At 28.0% G+C, this 22271-nt stretch overlaps 1 protein-coding gene across 3 annotated transcripts; it reads left to right on the forward strand.

Annotated features, from left to right (window-relative positions):
* The first annotated feature begins 638 nt into the window (after positions 1-638).
* LOC100867315 (aminopeptidase Ey) lies at positions 639-22269 on the forward strand. 3 transcript variants are annotated; one of them, XM_031915915.2, is made up of 17 exons: positions 647-909; positions 6434-6621; positions 8282-8609; positions 9440-9839; positions 11710-11868; positions 12566-12877; positions 13632-13809; positions 13886-14033; positions 14783-14864; positions 15916-16090; positions 16908-17094; positions 17186-17463; positions 17881-18059; positions 18159-18326; positions 19781-19921; positions 19997-20078; positions 21501-22269. In XM_031915915.2, exons 1-17 carry the CDS (start codon positions 861-863, stop codon positions 21669-21671), a joined length of 3225 nt encoding a protein of 1074 aa, XP_031771775.2. In that variant the 5' UTR covers positions 647-860; the 3' UTR covers positions 21672-22269. The 3 variants fall into 3 exon arrangements, with proteins under 3 accessions (XP_086766328.1, XP_031771775.2, XP_086766327.1); XM_086910201.1 differs by having other exon boundaries at positions 11713-11868; XM_086910202.1 differs by lacking the exons at positions 19781-19921; positions 19997-20078; positions 21501-22269 and having other exon boundaries at positions 639-909; positions 18143-18285.
* The last annotated feature ends 2 nt before the right edge of the window (positions 22270-22271 follow it).

Genomic DNA, 22271 nt, shown 5'->3' on the forward strand with positions numbered 1-22271 from the left:
TGCGTGCGTACCGAAAACGTAACCCCCAAATAAATTGTATCGACAAATAAAGCAATTGCCATAACAGGGTTCGTTCTCGATTTTGGTAAAATGGTAAAAGTTATTAAATGTAAACGTTAATGATAGTAGTAGCCCCCTTTCGGTTGATATATAACCAATTAATTATTCCTGGTAAATTAGCAAAGACGATTAATTTTTAAGATAACATTTTCTTGAAATATATTTTTAAGTATTAAGGATTTCGATTTAACTTAAAGAAATATCTTTCAGATTTTAGAAGTTGACACGTGCGAAGAAATTTGATGTTTATTTTATCAACTTGTAAGCAATTTAAGCTCGCGTTAGGTGAAACAGAGATAGGATCGAAGGAAAAGACCAATTATTTTATGTCAATTATTCGTGCAATTTGTTTATAGATACACAGTTAATAGAGCCGTGATTATTATCCATAAATCTCGATTTATTATACATTTCTTATCACGCGTGTACTCGGCTTATCCTAGTTTCAACTTGGATGGAAGGCAAGCAACAAGAAGAAGAGAGAAGAAACGAAGGATCAGACGCGGTGTAGAAAGAATGAAGAACAATGCGAAGGCAATGATTGAAAAAAGTGGGGGTACAACGTGCATTCGAAGAGTTCTGGCCAGTATTCGCGTGTTCCACTGCTGGCTAGAACTACTAATTGCGTTGCACCTGTACGCAACGAAGCGCGCGCCATCGTGGCAAATATATATTATTTAATCTTGCTTTTCGGGACGACTCCTTTCTTGCCACTTCGATCCCTCCTCCCGCTTTCTCTCCGTCCGCGATTTGTGTAACGATATCGTTCCTTTGGTTTCGAGAAACCGGAAGTTGTTCACATGAGCCGAGGATCCATCTCCAGTTGGCAGGATTATGGACGCAGAAATTGTGAGTGAATTTCCTTTTTTTTTTTTTTCTTTTATATCTATTCACTTGTATCCATTAATTTGTATCCGTTGCTTGTTTATATTCATTTCTTACGTATCGACGAAGATGATGATGATCAGATTTCAAACTAAAGTTTTTCGAAAGTTTAATACGAATGGTATCTATGATATTGGATTATTTTTTACTTTTGATTATTTATTTACTTTCATTTGTTTTATTAAAATTATTTTTCGAATAATTGGATAATTATTAATTAAAGAGAAATGTGTAAAATGTATGCTGTGATCAATCTTTTATATTATTATTGTTATTTGTAATCACGAAGAGGTATAAATATTTTAAATCAGTGTTCAATTATAATTATTAATAAAGTATGGTTGAAATTCTTTTATTGCTATTCAAGGAATGTGTATAGTTACCAGAATACCTATTCTATGGTAGCTATTAAATCCTATCATCAAGTAGTTAGGAATGTAATAACGATGATTGCACTTTATCTTTCAATGATCTCTTTATATTTTCATGATCTCATGTAACAAGCACGAAACGATTGTTTTTTTAACGAATAAAAAATTTGTAACGACGGATGCGAAGAAAAAAAAATAAATATGATTAATAAAAAGTGATAAAAATACAACAATCTTGAAAAGTTATTTGAACCAAACGAAAAATTACATTTATTTTGACATAAATATTTATGGCTTGCAATATATATTTTTTTAATTCTTGAATATGTATTCAAATATGTGATTGTTAATTTAATTTTTTCTCCAATATTTATCATTTTTCATAAATTTTCAAATTAACTAATAATAGAGTTAATTAACTAATAATAACTATTAAATCTTATAATAATTATAAATTTTATAATTTTTCTTGCAAGAAAATTTTACTGAGAATTTAAATAATGTAATAATACTAAGAAATTCTTTTTTATGTATTCATTACATGAAGTATTAAACGTTATTTTTAAACTTATTATTTCACAAAATATTATGTTGATAATTCATCATTTACATTTTACAATTTGATTAATAAAGGTAATGATAAAATTTACTAGATAATGTATGATATATTAGGTTTATAATTAATTTTATTTTCTAAATAAAGAGTAGAAATAAAAGGAAAATTGAATAAAGAATTCTTATATACAGGATATCTCAGCTAAAGGAAACTAAATTCAGTTAATTATTGCATCATCAATTTTTCAAACTCATTGAAATTTATTTTAAAGCAGAAATATACTTGTCTATAATACAAAAAACTTTATTTTTCTTTCAAAATCATTTAAATGTCATAAATATTTTCCTGTGTTATTAAAAAACAAAATATTTAGATGATTTTGTTCAGCTGGGACATTCTGTATACATACAATAACATATGAGCTTTGACTTTAAATTATCTTTTTAAGAAATTCTTGATTCACTGTAAACACTGTACATATATTTTTGTCTTCTTTTCTCATACAAAGCATTAAATATTTCCACAATCAAAATTAACCATCTTTTATGCCAAAATTATTATTTTTTATTTTATTAGTAGTATTTTTTTTTTTTACTATTTATGGACTCATGTCCATAAAAATAGATGGTTTCTTGAAAAATCAATCAAACATAAACATTAGTCAAACTCGCGAACAATTTAGTTACTACTTTTTTACGTTTTGATTGCTTAAGTATATTGCTTTTCGTGTCTCTGAAGCGTAACTGATACCAGTGCATAGTAACCATCATTAAAAATCGTTTCTTCTTTTTTCTATTATTCTTTCCATTCTTCGTCAAAATTAATTTTGATTCTTCTTTGTACAAAAGTGTGTATGTATGAAAAAAAATCATGAATTAGTGGAAGGAACTAGATTCACATAATACGAATTGTGTACGAATCATGAATCAGTGGAAGAAACCAGATTCATAGTACATAATACGAATCGTATATAATCTTCAGAAGGAAACGTACGATCGTAGTTATTATGGCATAATTTGTAAGTACTTGTGACGATCTCTGCGTTACATGTGTACGCGAGTGGAAGAATTTTCCTGTGTACCAGATATCAAAGTGTACTTTAATATCTAATGTGATCTCCGCACAATCTCTTTATTAAAATATTTGAAATGAATATTTCAAATTTCACAGCAAAATTTAACGTGCTGTTAAAAAGTTATTGTAAAAGTTAAAAATAAATTCTTTTCTCAAATTTAATATATACACAATATTTAAATTAAATTAAAATAAAATAAGATTAACTTATTTCTTTTTCTTTTTTTTTTTTTTCACTTTAAAATATCACAGTTTTCGCTTAAAAAAATAATTACAATTACTGTTTGTAACAATATAAGCATCAATTGTCATCGACTAATTGAGATTTCTATTAATTCAGATCTTCCTCGTGAAATTTAAGTGTACAGAGTTTGCGTAGAAGAAATATAATCCATTCGAACTAACTCGAACACGATCCTCGCAGTTTTGCCCTGCTCAACGTTATCCTTGTTAAAGTTTATTAAATATCGATGTAAACAACCAGATGAACGTGAATTGGAGAGATTTCGAGTCTCGTTTATTTAGAGATTGATCACGTACTGTGTGACATAACATGTAACACAATCTCATAGCGTATATACGCTGTGAAAAACTATACATCCCATTCGCATACGTAATCCTGTGAAGCACTGTAGTAACCTTGAGCCATGTCGCGTGCGTTATCGCTGTTGATGTATCTTTGGTTGAAGTAATTCAATGTCATGCGAAAGCACACATTTCTTTCCTCACAAAACTTCTGCTTATAATCTTTGAATTATGCTTCTTATGATAAATTTTTATTTTTGTTGAAATTTAAAGTTAAAAATGACATTTTAAATAGCGAATAGTTGCGTAATATATTTCTAAACATATTTATTTTTTTATATATATTAATATATTCGTGGAAAAATTAATTTCAGAGGTGAAAATCACTTCAATTCACGTATTATTGTACATCACAACTTTTATATTTGTTTTAATTCCTAAGATCAATCTTTCAAAGATATCCTGTAAACATGTGTATTAACATCCAATCGAATATTAGATTTCGAATATGGATCGATCAATATTATAATATGTTACGTGGATCTGTAAATTAGGATTAACAAAATAAAGTATTAGCTGTAGAAACGAACTGAAGGAAGTGTATTAAGCATAGTGATATTAGTAATCGCGAATTTGATTTATGGCTGCTCGTAATGATTAGCACTAGGTCATGTGATACATTTACTGCATAGTTTGGAAAACTAAAATTGTCCGATAACTTAGTATTGAGAGAACTTCACGCAAATACTAAACATATCAAGCGTTTTATGCAAAAAAAAGTAAGTTATATTATTAATCTACACTATCACACGTCGAATTAATCTTGTGTGACTAATGTACAGGTATATAATTGATTAGGCACATGCGTGATAAGGTACTCAGCGTAATATGTGATTATGTAAAATTTGTTGCCAATTATTTTGAAGTTTCTTATTAGTTATGCATTTTCATCTTCATTCCTTACGAATTGTATGATTGCGCAAGAAATAAATGCATTCGTTTTCAAAATCAAAATATATTATAAATAAATAATAGAATTAAAATGGAATAGCGAAAATTAAAATTATCAATTCAATAAAAATTAAGAATAATTTTAACATTAATATAATTGCGACAATGAAAAATCCGGGAACCGCCATTTTGACAAATTTTGACAGTTTTAAACAAATTAAGAATCTTTTATTTGCCAAGTGAATTGTAAATAAGTAAATAAAAAAAATGCGATAATAATAGCAATAACAAAGTATAATATTATCGATTTTATCACATAAAAAGACTTGTCACGTTTTCAAATAATATAAAATTTAACATTTATTGGCAATTTAATTACAATTGAATCGTTAGTTATGCCAATTTACAATTCGATTCGTAATTCAAAGATTATGCTATTTGAAATATTGAAACGTAATCATGATGCATTGTATGATCATTATACAGGCCAATAATCATTCATAGTATTCAGGATTACATACACACATATATTGATTAATAGTTGGACACGTGCCTCAACAATGTTATGATATTGTATACTCACATTCTTGAGAATTGAACGTTATGATATATTGTTGATCATGTAATGAAATTACGAGTCAATGCACTTCATCATACATTAATTTCTAGAGAATGAGTCAATTACAGTATTTTATTTATAAATAATAAGATGCAAAAGAATCTTATATGTAAAATAAATTTAATAAAAAGATTAATTTTATTAGAAAATCTTTGTTTCTTAAAAGATTCTATAAAATATTATTCAATTCATTTGATTTATTCTTAAAAGATGCAAATTAAGTATTTTTTATGTACAACTTACCTGTGATATTCCTTAGAAACAAATATTTAAATAACACTTGAATAGTAAATTAATTTTTGCTCATCTTTATGCAACATCTAATCCCTCAACTTCTCTGAAATGTACAAATACATGTACAAATGATTGATTCTTAAATATTAAAGGAAATAACTTGATCTTCAAATGAATCTATCATTTTCATTCAACGATAAAATATATAAAAGTGAGATATTATATCGATTGGAACAAAAATATAAACAACTTTACATCATTTAAAACACGAGCTTTGTACTTCCACAAACTTTGTACCTGTAACATAACCTAATAACGTTCAAGTGTAAACTACAATCCTAAGGATATGCATCACATACCAACTTCATGAATATTATTATACATTATTTAATATCATTCCACAAAATATTCCAACTAATCATTTAAAAAAATTTCTATTTCTCACCACGAATAAAATCCTTCTTATCGTTAACATATGTGAAAAGAAATAGCTATAACTTTGTCAGTCTGGTAAACGATTATGCTAATAACTGACCACGCGCATATACACGGCGGACCTTGAAAAGCCAAGATACGTTTCTCGATCGTATTTACGTGCACATCGGACTACCTGGGATGCGTGTGCAGAAATCAATTTGAAGCAATGACGCTTCATATCCGAATGTTATGATAACGCGAATTCGTCACGATTATGACAACGTCGTTTCGAACTGTCAACGTTATTCCTGAATATCGATTTATCCGATGACTTTTGACCGATAAGTGAAAGTTCGAAACGGAACATTTCTATGGATACGAAAAATATTTCGAAGGATACATACTTTGTTGTCGATTTTTTTAATATCATTCGCGAAGAGTATAAATATTCGACGAAGTATTTCATAATAATAAAAAGGAAAATAATCGAACGATTTATATTTGTTACTTTATTTCATTTATTATTGATTGGTTTCTTGATATAATATTATTATAAATTTCCTTCCTTTTCCTAGCTACGAGTTAAAAATTAATCAATTTCGTGCATATAAAAGATAAAATATCCTCCTCCTTCATTATTCTAAAATTTTGTTTTATCGGTTTTGTTTTTTCAAATCTTCTCGATACGCGCTATGACATTTTTGCGAGAATTTATACCTATTTCTCAAATATTTCTTGTAGCTCAAATTATGCCACAATTTAGTGGCGCTCCCGTGGAATTTATGACTAGCGATGACATCGAGTGTAAAAGAGGCGATGGTTGGTTTTTATCGTACACAAAGATAGCGGGGATCGTCGTAGTTTTTATTATCGGTGTCGTTGCCGCAGGATTTCTTGGATGGTACATCAATTCGTTGCCCAAGAAAAAAGTAAGTAACATGGGAAAAAAGAAATCATAATATTAATTCATTGTTGGCTCGAAAATATTGTAAATAATTCAAGATTTATTCCAGTTATTTTTGGAAATGTGTAATTAAAGTATTTCAATACTTTGGTCCCCTATATATATACTATCTTTCCCTATATATTGTGAGCACATTAGTGACATCTAAGTTCGTTCAAACATATTTATTACGGATTTTTATGCAGAGACATATTTTGCATATTACATATAATTTGCATATTTTATAAGGTTCTGTAACTGGTGATTGTACGTAAAAAAAAATAAGTCGAAAATATAGAGTGAAATTGTTTTGTTTGAGCGTTTTTTTTCGGGGCAATAATAATAAATACTTAAGTAACTAGAATTGATTATTTCTTGATTAGATACGAATTAATTATTATGACTACGATCATTTTTTATTCTAAACAAAAAAAGAAAAATGTTATCAAATTTGAAAACTAAAATTATAGAATAATCTTCTGTTGTTCATTCTGATCAATTCAATTTTCAAATTCAGTTTTTAAATTTCACTTATACTTAGATATTATTTGATTTATTGAAAAATGAAAAATGAAAATATTTTACTCTATGTATTTTTTTCTTTTTATGTAGAATCACTCTTGCTCCGTTGTACCATTAATATACTTCTATAAATCATTTTGCATTTCTACAAAACATAAGCAAAGTTATATATTTTTCTAATGGGACATAATATTGAAAATTGTGAACATATAGAGGAATCAGAATACATGTATGAATATAATATTCCATTTATACATTTTATGACGAACAATTTTTTAACTTAATTTTTTCATAAAGCAATAGATCAAAAAACTATGAAAATAAAATTATCGATATATTTTCGTATAATTTAAATGTTATATTAATTGCATATTTGAACATGTTTTAGCTGCATAAAAATCCACGGCAGACTTACGATATAAAAAGTAATATTAGTCTCTTTGATTTGTGATTATTACGAATTAGTTATTAATTTTATAATTCACGCGAGTAATTCAATAATCCAAGCGTACTTATTTAATTACAGTTTCTCTAATTATAGATAATTATATGCTATTCGTGCCGTTGAATATTGATTAACTAAATGCGATTAACGAATCGTATTTCACGTGCGGGATATGTCACTATTTTAATTTTCATCAAACGGCAAATACGTTTTATTAATATCGAATTAAATGAGAGAAAACAATTATATAGAAACGATAAACGCGCTCTTAAAAATACAAAATGACAACGAAAGTTAGTCTTTTTTCTTGTTTTCTGTCCAGCAAAGGCGTAGCCAATATTTTATAAGGAAAAATAAAAAAAAATGTTGGAGCAAATTTTAATTTTTACTTCTTTTATCACAGATATTAATATGAAAATCGAATCAATTTAAAATTTTCAATCTTTTTTAATCGAACGTGATTAAAAAATATTATAATATTTTAATATTTTCATCACACACACACACACGCGCGCGTATACGAAATTTTAAAAAATACGACGAATAATTGCTCCATTCACTAGCTACGCCTATGCAATTTTACAGTAAATCAACGAATAAATTTATCTTCGAATGATGGATAGGATAATCGAGAAATTCCAATTCTTAACTTAAATATAACAAAATCTATATTTGTCAGCCTTTCGCAACTCTAGATTTGCTCAACGATGAAATCGAGGATACTGAGGGGGTCGGTGAAAATGCGGTTTCACCTTTCATTCATCCCTTGAAATATCGTCTCGAATTAACACCGATTATCGATATTAACGGTCCATCAAGGGTAATGGGCCGGATGGTTATCGATTTTCTCGTAAACGATACAGCGGGTTTAAATAAATTCTCTTTAAATGGGAAGAACATTACGGTGACAAGATATAAATTATCATCGTTGGATGCAGAAAAGAACGCGACGAGAAAGAGACGAAGAAGAAGGGCCGATGACGTTGTTAATGACAACGCGATGTCTGGTAATTAATTCTATTCGTAATATAATTGTAATTTTAACATATGTTGCAGTCTTTTTTTTAATAATTTTTTATGGTATAACAGTAATACGATTGCTTCGGATGAATTGTAAATTATTTGCTATATGAAAAAATGCAGGTGTGATTTATTAATTTTTTTTGAAAGTGAACATACAGGAGGTGTGTGATGTTCAACTTTGTTTTAAGTTAAAATTGTTAAAAACTTTACTTGTATAATAGCCAATGTTTTTAAGAACAAAATCTTTTGTACTGGAAAATGAAATGGAAAATTAAAGGTGATTTAAATAGAATCATATATTTTTTTAAAAATTATTAAGTCACTTATAATATATTACTTTTTTAATCCAAATTTTTTAATCATGATAAAATTTATTGTATGCAAAGAAAGCATAGATAAATAATTTTTTACTATAAATGCTTTAATAATCTTTTTGATAATAATCTGCAATTTTTGACCGATGCTTAATAGAAAATATTTAATGAAAAATATATTCATAAAAATCATATTGTTTTCTATCAAAACATTCGTGTTTTTTATTATACTACAAGAAATTGTGGAACGATTGAAAGATTGAAATAATAAAAACTAATAAAAATAACGTACACGTAATATATTTCACATGATTCCATTTAAAAAACAAAATTGATCTGTTCACATAGCCTCTATACACTTCATTTGCATAACAATATCGAATTGCGTTCCCTTCCACACCGCACAACTTTTGCACGAAATATTTCTTTCCTCAAATAATTAATTAAGTTATTTGATCTCATGAATCAGCCTGTATCATCGACATTCAATTCACTTGCAGGTCGTAGTGTATATTCTATAGAAAATGATGTCTTGGTAAGCTTGACGGAAAACGAAACGATACTGTACGAGAAAAATATCGAGCATCTATCGAAGAACGTGTCCTCCATCGAAAAAGCCAAGCTTTCCTCGATAAATTACGCCTCTGTTTCCAATATCGATAAAATTAAAAATTCGAACGTGGATGATAAACAGTACGAATCCGCGACACCTGACCACTCTTTCGAAACTGTTTTATCGAGTGAAATACAGATCACAGAATACGATATAGACGAGGATAAAGAGCTTCACACAATTCAATTGGAAACTCGGATATATCAAGGAGTTTATTTATTTGAGATCGAATACGAGGCGTTGATCGACGAAAATGTATTCTTCATCGCAAATTACAGCGCATCTGGGTAAGTATTTTGTTATTATTTTCTTATATATATATATATTAAAATATTTATTTCTTTTTTGAAAATCGTAAATGAAACGATTCTTGAATCTCTTAAATTTTGTCGAATATTGCAAATTAGGCAATCTGAATTCTTTTTGAAATTTTCAATTTCAACATTTACTTAAAAATGATCGAGGAACAGAGATCGATTAATCGACAACTCTCTCTTCCCTTTGAAAATCCTTTCTGGATCGGTGATTACTCGAAGTCACTGCTACTCCAAAGGGAATAATAGTTTACAATAGGTTGTCAATGCGTCGTGTTTACTACTATGAAACTTGTATGTAACTAAGGATAATATAGTCGTATAGTCTTTGACGATCGATCGAAATAAGTATAAAATTTATTATTTCATTAATTCATTGTTCATAAACGATTAAAGATTGCAATTCTCAATCGATATTTTTTTACAGCTTTGTCTTAAATACGATATAATAAAAAAAGAATTGAAATTGAACTAAAATCTAAAAAGATTAATTCTCAAATTTTTTCAAATAATTCAAAGATATTTTTTTTTTTCGTATTTGTACAATGTTGATTATTTCTCTACTCTTTATTATATTTCTTCCGAATAAATTGTTAAGAAATGAAAATAATAAATTATTTTACTTACACTCTCCATATCGCGAAGACGCTTAAATAACTCAATTTCGTGGAACAATAATAATTTTCAGGGAAAACGATTTAAAATACACGCAAATAGTAATTTAATCACTTGTTTTCTTAATTAAAAAAAAAGAAGAAGAAGAAATTCAACGGCTCGTTTATCTCGTCTGCTGCAACGTTTGAAAAGAAGGATCTTTTCCAAAACGAACGAAACGATATCTCGACCGTGGATATCTATTGACCGATGTAAAATATATATATTTGTATATATTTGCATCTGTGTAAAGCGCTCGTAGGCAACAAACAATCGCGAATGATTACAAACATTTCCGGGTCCAATATCGGTAGATCAAAGAAAATTTCTTTTTATTCAATAGGTACAAATAGGCAGGCATATGAAATAACAATACTACGGAACGACACGAAACGAGATATGATTTTATTTGCAATATTCTATTATATATAACGTTATGACCATTTCTGCAAATGTTTGGCAGAAATACAGGTTTAATGGATATCCCGGCTTTTAAAATAAACAGTCGAGATTGGCCTAAAGCCTGGTATTTAGCAAATGGTGTTATGCTAATGATGGGCTGGATTCGAACAAAATTCACGTCTCTAGAACAAAAGCGTGAGAGCGAATGTTTTTATTGTAATGGTTGTAATAAAATTTTGTCTTATTTGTTACGTTATTTTATAACGCAATAGTGTTATTATTTGAACGATTTTTTATCGATTATGAAAATATACAGATTCAAGTATTAACATAAGCAATACCTATCTAAAAATGTAAAAATAATATTTACTTATATATACTTAATACTCGATATAATTAGAATCTGCTTTTGATTTTTTGTTTAATCTTTTCAATTTACATTTTCAAAGAGAAAGATTAATAAAAATCAATGTAAAATTTGTTTTCAAACATGTCTATATCGTCTGATTAATTTTTTATTTTCAACTTACTTTCAATCATCACGATTTAATTTTATTTTAAAAGCTTGTAATAAATGATTCTTTGCAATTTCAATTGAGCTTTTAACACGCGATATCATACTTGGCGAATTGAAACACGTTACACTTGATAAATTATTTGAAAATAATTGTGAAATAAATGTCGATGGAATAGCTCATATATATATATATATATATTCTTATTCATTATTGATATTTACAAGAAAAAAAATTGTGACATTTTTTATTAACATTCCACGTTTTCACAGCAGATGGTTAATGGGGACGAAATTGAAACACCGCGGTGCTCGATGCCTTTTCCCAGTTTTCGACGATACCGTGCACAAGTCAGTTTTCTCGGTATCCATAACACGTTCCAAAGAAATGATAGTCCTCTCAAATATGCCCCTCAGGACTTTAAGGGATGCGTAAGTAATTCATGCTATGCAAGATATACTTTTAAATGATCTGCCCTGAAGATACGTTTAAATTGAATCTCCATATCTCTCCTCACTCTTTGATAGAATATGAAAATTTGTTTGTATTTTTTTTATTTATAACACTTGGAAAAGATTTTGCTAATATTTATTTCGAATCGTGTTTATTACGAATTTCTCTTCCTTTTACTATTTACTTTATGGATAAATTGAATTTTAAATAAGGTGAATTCGAAATGAAATTTCTTTTTACCAATGAAGATTGCTCGTTGAAATATTGTTTATGGAATTATATACGTTACATCATGTAAATGAAAAAGAACTTTTTGTATATGAATAGAAGAGGTTTTAATTCGATTTATTAATTATTCTTACTTTTTTTTTATATATAATTTTATTACAAAGATATAGAAATGTGGACAAAATAACATTTTTTTTAAATTCTAATTTTACTTATAAATTTACACCTATGAGAAATCTTACTTATACTTATAAGTCTCTTAAGTCTATGTTAAAAAATACATAATTGAATAATAATTAAATATTTGAAATAGGATTTTTGTTTGTAAAACGAAAACGAAAATTTATTATTTCAAATTGATCGTATTTAAATAAATATTTGCTAGGAATTAAGTTATTCTTCGTTTTCAAATTTTATCTTTCCTTTTTTTTTATTTTTCTTTTTAAGGACAAACACTTTAATGGCAGTTAATATTTTCGACGATTCTCCGCCCATGTCTCCGCATAACTTGGCCTTTACAATGGGTCATATCGAGGCTATAAACGCGACGTTTGTGGGAGACACCGAAGTCTTGGCAACGTTCTGGTGTGATTCGAACAGAAGCTCACAAGAGACTTACTTAATCGACAAACTGAACACAGTTGTCGTTAACCTAATCGACGTATTTTCGACGTCTTATCCCTTGCCCAAGATAGATATAGTAAGCCTTCCTCCAGGGATTGACGAGAATATCGGAAGTTTGGGATTAATTGCAGTGAAGTAAGAGATTTGTACTTTATTTTTACCTGTATTTAATCCTAAGATAAAAAAACAATTTCTAATTTTTTTCTATTTTATGTAATATCTTTACAAGCAATTACAGTAGAGTAATTTTTTTAACAACAATTTAATCAAATAAGAATTTCTTGAAAATAATTATCCATACAATTTTGTTGGAATGATATATATAATCTATGTTATAATTTTTTTAAAAGATGTATTGCAAATAATTGTTTGAAATAATATTTTAATATGTAATTATTTTAATTATCACTTCTTGTGATTATTAATCATTTAACAAAGAAAAGACAAACAGAAAGAAAAAATATTTATTCGAAGAATAATATTCTTTCATCAATGAATGAATTTATGTTATTATATAGTGTTAATATATTGTTGAGATATTGTTGCAGACTTAATTCTAAAAACGAATGTTGTACGTCGATACAAATTAAATGTAAATTGAATCTTATTTATTATAAACAATTTAAAATTAAAGATACGTAAGTAAAAATTTCTAGATACAATCGCAATTGCTTTATAAACACGGATATTTCATGAATGAAGAAGAAGATTTATTAACCATTTCGAATCCATATTGAAAAATTGAAACATCTATCAAATAATTATTTCATACATCATTTAACGTAACGATAGAAACAATGGATCAAAACGAGAAATATTTTTATCCTTATTTCGAATGCCGCTGTTAAGGAATTAACCAAATCTAACCTAAGACGATTAAATTTGGAAGGCAGTCGATATTCCATACGACCGGTGAATCGCCACTAGTCACGAAGAACAACGCTCTGAAGATTCTAGTCACCTTGATGGGGCAGCAATGGCTCGACGAATTTATGAATGCGAATCGAACGGATGCTTGGATCTTCGAAAGTTTCCTCATATACATCCAGCACGAGATCGTTCCAAAGGCAAGCGATTAAATTGATAAAAAGGAGTAAAAGGGAGACGGTGTCGTAAACCGTTGTAATAAAATTCCATTTTCAGATAGACTCGTCACTGGGCCTGGCCAACTCTTTCATCGTGGATGTCGAGTTTCAAGTGATGGACACAGACGGGTACAGCATCTCGAGGCCCCTTCACGAGAACATCAATTATCATCTGTTGCAGAATTTTAACGACGAACACGCGAAAGGTAAATCAGGTTGATTCGGACGAAATGCAGCATATTTGGAATGTCGATCTGTTTGATGAAAAAAATTATTGCAGAGAGGATGAGAATGGTTTGGAAATTAAATCCTGGCTTAATTAAAAAATGATGCGGAGTAAGGATTTCGTTAAGGTGCATCTTCATTTTATAAAATTAAAAAAAAAAGAAAAAATAAGCACAACGATAGTGGTTTCCACTTCTTTATCTTAAAATTTATTACTCCGTTATTACAGTAGAATCAAGTTGTCTCTCAAAGTCCTCGTTAGATGCAGATTTATGGTTAATCACTTTGTTTATAAGTTGGTTAATCGATATTCCCCTCGAGACTTATTAATCCGTATGATGTAACCCTTGGAATATTCCTTCACCTTCAATATTCATAACTTGGCATTGAAATATAAAATCTTGCGCCACGTTTTTTTATATTTGTAAAAATTAACACACGAAAATTAGGGTGAATAGTGAATTAAACGACTTACTTTAAAAGTTTCAACTATAATTTCAACGATTACTAGGTGGAGAAATTTTTTTTAAAATTGATTTATTTTCTTCTGCAAGTTAAGAAAAGAAGCATCTCGAAATTACAGCTTTTTTGAATTAGATAATGGTTTTTTTTTTTTTTTTTTAGATTTCAAATTAATCAACCAGTAATATTCCAAATATGCCTCGTTTCCTCCACACGTTTTACAGAATGCTCTGCAATAATTTTTTGGTTTTGCAATTCATTCTTGTAGGTGCATGCCTGATACGCATGTTGCATGGCGCGATAAACGATACCGACTTTAGGAACAACTACAAGAAACTGATAAACAGGTGGTGGGTATATTATTCGCGTTTTATGTTCTCGATATTGATGATTAGATATCGCTTGAACGGGCATGGGTTTTAATTAGTTGGAGATTTGATGGGAATTGACGATTAAATAGGATGATGGAAAACAAGTTAAATCGATAATCAAATCGCCTCGAAGCTAATTGTGATTAATCGCCTGCCTCGAGATTATCAAGTTTCTTATTTACGTCGTTTTTCTCTTTTGCATACGTATATATGTATATTCTTTTTTCCTTAATATTCAATTAAAGTGATGTGTTATTTTGTTGTTATTGAACAAGTAAAAATTTGAGGTGGAACGAGAAAAATTAGGATCGTTATTTTTTAATAAGTGAAATAAATTTTTAGTCTCCTAGATTTTGTGATAATGATAAAGACAATTCGTAAAAGCTGTGAAATGTCATAAGAGGTTTGAAATTTTAATTTTTTTAAATACGTTTCTTGATTTTTCAAATTCTAATTTCTATTATTAATCATAATATTTTTTTTCCCTTAGTTGCTGCGTTACAAATTTACAACAGATAATTTTCTTCTATCTATTCCAAGTTTCAATTTAAATTTTTTTATCGTCAAAAATTATTTTTACTTTTTATTTTAGCAAGAAGTATTATTTATTGTTGTGAGTGCAGAAATTAAATTAAATGTAAATTATTGAACAAGAATCTGAAAGTAATCCTAAAAGTTGTTTATTGCTTTAACATGCTGAAAAATTTACATTTTTGCAATTTATGCAATTTTTCCTTAATTAAGGGAAAATTTTATTTTATATTATTTTATTACAATAATGCAACATTTTTCCGTTTTGTCATTTTTAAAGAGTAGAATTAAAAATTTGAGAAAAGAGAATTAATTGTAATTTCGTTGAATTCAATGAAATATTTCTAATTCGAGTAAATACAACGATGCATTAAGAAGATATTAAGATATTTGAAACGATAAATTATCAGTGATACGTAGGATACAAAATTAATTTCTTATTTATAAGTTAATTAGAACGAGTATCATTGTATTAAAAATTACTTCGTTATTTGATCAGGAAATATAACAGCACGGATGTAGCCGATTTCGTGAATATTCTAGCGGAAGATGCGATTAAATTTCCATTTGAAGTCTCGTTGGAAGAAACAATAAATTCTTGGATCTTTCAAGGTGGATACCCACTCGTAACTGTTATAAGAAATTACGAAGAAGGATCCGCCATTATTTATCAGGTAATTTGAAATAAATAAACGCATAACAATTTTTACCTATCATAATTTTTATATATCATTTATTTCACACATCTTTCTTATATTTCATGTATTATATCTATATTGTATATTGATATTACACTACTAAAAAATTTTTACGCGAATACTATATATTAAAGATATCTGATTTTTATTTTAAATTCGATTTTAAAACTATAATAATATATAAATAAAGTTTGAAAAACTTTGAAGATAGTAATTTTCGAATCAATGAATGAATGATCATTAAAAGGGCGCTCTTTAAAACACTTTTTTCGTTTATTCCAATATTATTTTAACCGTTCACTTTAAATCTAATAAAATTTCATTAAAATTAGAAAAAATTTAAACTGCCAAAATAATTAATTTCTGATCAACGGTTAAAAGGCTATTAAAAGCGCGAATTCTTGCCTTTTGAAATGCTTTTTCATTTATCTTGATACGACTTTCGGTTCCCGAAATGTCGTCGCACAAAGAAAATTGTGATTTTTGATCGTTTTCTATCTTCATCCTTGTTGCTTATTCGATTTCTTTCTTCGTTTAACTATTCTCAAAGTTTAGACGCAAGCGAGAGACGCATTTCCAGGAAAAGAAAAAGAGTAAATTGCAAATTATTTCAAGCAAATTATGAATACTCCTTATATCTCAATGATTAATTGTTGATTAATTTCGTTCATTTTCTGAATTTTACTCGAATATTTGAACTTTATGCAATTTTAGCCGGTAATCTAATTATAATTAAAATTTAAAGGATTTTTAAGCGATTGAAGAAAAGTAAGTAATGGAATAATTGTTTTAGGAACAATTTGCAATCGATAGACCGTCAGAAAGTGTTTCCAAATTCTGGAATATTCCATTGAGTTACATCAATGAAGAGGGCGATTGGTCGAATCCAATAAAAGTATGTTTCCCGTCTGAGCCTAAAATCGATTTGCATGATATTGGTTCCAACGAGTCTTGGATTCTTTTTAACATAAATAAGACTGGTACGTGGACAAGTTAATCATTTTTCATTCAACTCTTGATTAAATTTTCTTCAAAATAATTACGGAAAATCTATTTGTTATGCTTTACAAGGATATTATCGTGTTCATTACGACGAAAGAAATTGGATGCTGTTGAAAATGGCATTTACGAATAATCACGAGTCGTTCCCAGCTGAAACAAGAGCCTCAATCATAGACGATATTTTTAATCTGGCTGCGATAGGTTTAATAAAATACGAGACCACCTTCGACTTTATTAAATATATGCAAATGAGAGAGAGGCATTATTTACCATGGAACGCGCTTATGAGACACTTGTTCAAATTGAATAGGCTTTTATATGAAACCTCGTTCTTCAATGATTTCCAGGTGATTCACATATAATGTTAATCGACATCAATTTTAATAGTACATTGTTCACGATTAATTTATTTTTCTGTTAAAAAAGAAGTTCAAAAGAAGTTAAAAGTAAATTTATAAGTTTGTAATTAATAAGATAATAGAAAATATGTAGGAATATTTTTTTCTTTTTCAATCTAAGTTTAGGACGAAAGAGGATAAGTATTACAGCCTCGATGATGATTTTTTTTTAATAACTTATTGAACATTTGTTGCTCTATACATTCTATTTGACAATTTTTATTTTACCTAAGTTTTAACCATTGTTAAAGATCATACTGTTAGCTATAAAATTGAGAATTAGAAAGTTCACACTTTTTTGATTTATTAAACATGATCATTAATTAAAATAACTTATTCAAAAATATCATCAATGTTCAATTTCAGGAATTCGTAGTGAGATTCGTGTCTCCGTTGTACAATGAAGTAGGGTCAATGTTGCAGGAAGGCTCGCATTTGACAATGATCGCTGTAAAATTAGCATGCACGTTCGAGCATACCAAGTGTTTAGATTGGTCGAGGAATATTTTCGAAAATGCCAAGTCCAACAACGAGATCCAGGAAATGTAAGCGGGTTTTGTTGAAAAATTATTACAAATGTTATCTGTTTTCCACCTAATTCGAACCAATCAACAATTTGTAATAGCAGGATCGAATTGTTCTAGAATCCCTTCTTACATTCGCGAAACGTTTTATTGCACTATCGCTCGTTACGGAACAAAAAAGGAATGGAACTATTTCACAGAAAAATTATCTTCCACGGTGGACGAGGAGGAGAAGAAACGTTTGTTATCGTCGTTCTCTTGTTTCCAAGCTTCTTGGATTTTACAATCGTGAGTAAAACTTTTCTAAAGCGATATTTTTCTTTCGTGTTCGACGTATTCTTTCCACAGATTTCGTCTCCGATTCTTTTGTCTTTTTTTTTTTTTATTAATGATTAAATTGAGAATTAACGATTATTAATATTGTTTAAAGTTTTTTTTTTTGATATTTTAAATTTCTTTACAATTAAATAAATTTTTATAAAATTTGTACAATTTCCTTTTTTTCAACAACGCTTTTTAAAAAATGTATCAAATTTAAGACAATATTTTTGACAAAAATAATATGTTATTAAATTATTATTAATATCAGTTGTATTATTTTCAAAAAATTCAGAAAATTATTTTACAATTCTCAAATTATATTAATCTTGATATCTTTCTCTTGTCAACTGATTCAATTTTAAAATTCGATTTGATCGAATAGCAATGATTGGAATTCCTTTGTAATAATTTCAATAATTTGATGAAAGAAAAAAAAAATTCATTACAAATCTCTATAAGCTTTTAACTTTTTCCTCTTTAATCCGGACAAAAGCGGTTAAATGGAGAGGAGTACATAAAATGATGGAAACGATGTAAAGGAATTTTCCCCCATTTTATTTGGAAGCGCTTTTTCGAACATTTATTGCTATATTCGATAAAGGGCTCGTTGCTTTTGTATATTTTAAATAAAGCAAGAATTGAATTATTACTGTCGAAAACACGTTTATTTACAATTGATTTAATCAAGAATATTTTATCACAAATGTTTCGATAAAAATAAGTTTCATAATTAATTCAATTCGCAATTTTAATCCTTCAACCGTGTTAATTTTCGCGGACAATACGATTATCACTGAGTTTCAAGTGTAATTAAACAACGTCAATTATTTCTCTTGGATTGAATTTTATTTCATACCAGATATCATATCGAAAAATCATTGTTTCGTCGATTATTCAGGGCTTCAAGAAATGCTTATACGCTCATGTTTCAAATTGTGAAAAGTAATTTTAACATTTCGTTGAATAGCGATAAGAAAAGGATAATAAAAGTATTTCGATATTTTTTTTTTAAATTTCAAAATAAAAATTTCAGTTTTGCAAGGGAAATTCTGAAAATTGCTTGTGGTTGGAGATTCAACGTGTATCTCCTTTTTTTCGCATTAGCAATATTTCCTAAAAATTAAACAGCAAGATATACACTCTACAGAGAATGAAATCTCTCTGTTTCATTTCAATATCGGCGTGGTATTAATTCGATCATTTTAAATAAATGTATAAAATTTAAAATTAAAATTTAATTACAGAGATATTGTTGTTAAAAAAATTATGATATTTGTTGTATAAAATCTTATATAGATGAATATTTGGAAAATTTATACGTACGATAAATCTAAGATGTTACGTTTAAGAATATTTTAATTTATAGCCTGTATTCCCTTTGCACGTATCATATTGAATCGACATTTTCTTTTGGAAAACAGTATTTTCAACGAAATACTTCGTGCGGAACGATTCAAAGAGGACGAAATATCAGTAATTTTAAAGGCATTTCCACAAAATCCTGCCGCGGCTCAAGTTGCATCTCGATTCGTTCGAGCAAATTGGCAGGAAATTGCGCAGAGGTACTTTGGATTCTTTTGTGGAAAAATTCAGTGTAAAAGATAGAACGTGGTAACGAAATCACTTTTCTGATCTAGGTTTTCAGGATCTTATACGATTCTAAAATATTTCGTACTGTCTATGGTTAATGGATTGACTACCGAACAGGATTTGGAGGACGTAAGAAATTTTTAATACTTTCACCATGTACATCTTTTATATTAGAGTATTAATGCTTTGAGACGTTATTTTTAAGAAATCAAAAGAAACACAAAATTTTCTGTACGAAAATATTAGTTTATATGTATTTATTAAATTATACATGGATTGTGGATTTTCATGAAAAAATTTTTTATGTTACATGTAACAATTTGGCATAATTTTTATATAAATTATATAAATATCTTATATTCGGTTACAGATATCCAGAAATTAAAAAATCCAATTAAATAATCGATTAATATTTTATTTCTTCAAGCAAATATTTTTTGAATCAATGTAGAGCTTTTAATATATCGTTAATAAGATCATTATAAACAATATTCTTCCACAAATAAATATATTTATTCTATAATTTACCTTAAAACTTCGATTCAATCCTATTAAAATTACGAAAAATTTAAATCACTGGAACTGCGAAAATAATAATTTTTGAATAATTAATGAAAGATCATTGGAAGCGCTGAATCTTCTCCTTTAAAATGCTTTTTCATTTATTCCGATACGACTTCCGGTTCCCGAGATATCATCGCATAAAGAAAAGAGTAATTTTTGATCGCTTTCTATTTCTATCCTTGTCGGACACCTGGATCTCTTATGTAATTTACCTTAAAACCTCGATTCACTCGTATTAAAATTACGAAAAATTCAAGTCGCTGGAATTTCGAAAATAATGATTTTTTAAAAATGAATGAAAGATCATTGGAAGCGCTGATTCTTCCTCTTTAAAATGCTTTTTCATTTGTTCCGATACGACTTTCGGTTCTCGAGATATCATCGTATAAAGAAAAGTGTAATTTTTGATCGTTTCTTATATTTATTCTTGTTGTTTATACGAACCTCTCCCTCGCATCTCGTTTAACTGACCATTCTCAAGGCTCAGACAAACGACAGACGCAATTCTTGGAAGTAGTATTCGTTTCCAGGAAAAAAATGTAGATCACTGGGTCATAAACCCATTCATAATCTCTGGATGGTTTTTAAATATTGTGACACTTTGAGTGCTTATATCTCGGTAATGGATTGTGATATCGGAATAAAACAAAAAGTGACTTTAACGATACGATTTTTTCCATTTTCTGAGTGGATTTTAATAACAAATTTTTTTTCTCGTAATTTTTCCAATAGAACTTTTATTTTGTGATTTTGAATGAATATAATGATTTATTGTCGCAAGATATGTAAGATATATAGGAATGTAATTTTATATAAGTTTTATATAACACGATATATTTTTTATTTATTAATTGTTTAAATTTTAGCTGCATAAAAATTTGTGTTTATTTTGATCGCAAAAAACAATGCTTCAAAGATGAATCACAAATGTATTAACACTGTGTATATGAACGCATGTATATCATAATGTATTTGTAATTATTTTAGCTTCAAATATTCAGAGAGAACCATTACGACAGTATGAAGGGAACGAGATACGCTGCTGCGCTTGTCGAAGCAAATGGAAATTTCGTAAGAATGTGGTTCAAGAATTCTTTATCTCAAATTGAAAATGTATTGAAAGAAGAAATGCAAAAAAATTCCACTTTAATTGCATAAACATTACTGGTAAAATGCGAAAATAAATATTTCTAAGAATTTTATTTCGTAAAGCTCAAACAAATAGTTTTTGAAAGACTTATAGTCATGTTTATCGACCGTCGTAATGTAATTAGATCTTCTTAGATTTGCACATTTTTTAAACATTTTTTTCCAAAATTAAAATTTTTCCTTATCAATTATTAATGACAAAAATACATTTCTTGTGTTTTTTTTTATAAAAAGAATAGAATATAATTAAAATTTAAGTTTTGTTTTATTTAAAATAAATAATGTTTGTTGTTTAATCATTGAATAACTAATTGCAAAAATACCACATTGCATATACATATACATATACTATCGATATCGATGCTCTTATTTTTTTTATCTATTATTATTTTATATTTCAAAATATAAATTATGAGAATGTATAAAGGAGCATACTTAAGGAAAATTGTAAGAAAAAAGATTGATCTTCATTCTTTTGCATAATAACATATATTTGTATTATATAATTAAATTTGAATGATACGATGAAAATTTTATTTAAATTAATATCACAGTTAACGAAATGTATTCTAATATATTTATCATTAAATGTATTACCATTTTTCAATA

This window comes from Apis florea, unplaced genomic scaffold, assembly GCF_048593485.1.
Source record: "Apis florea isolate Af1SG1 unplaced genomic scaffold, ASM4859348v1 contig_3170_pilon, whole genome shotgun sequence".
In the NCBI taxonomy this organism is placed as follows: Eukaryota; Metazoa; Arthropoda; class Insecta; order Hymenoptera; family Apidae; genus Apis; species Apis florea.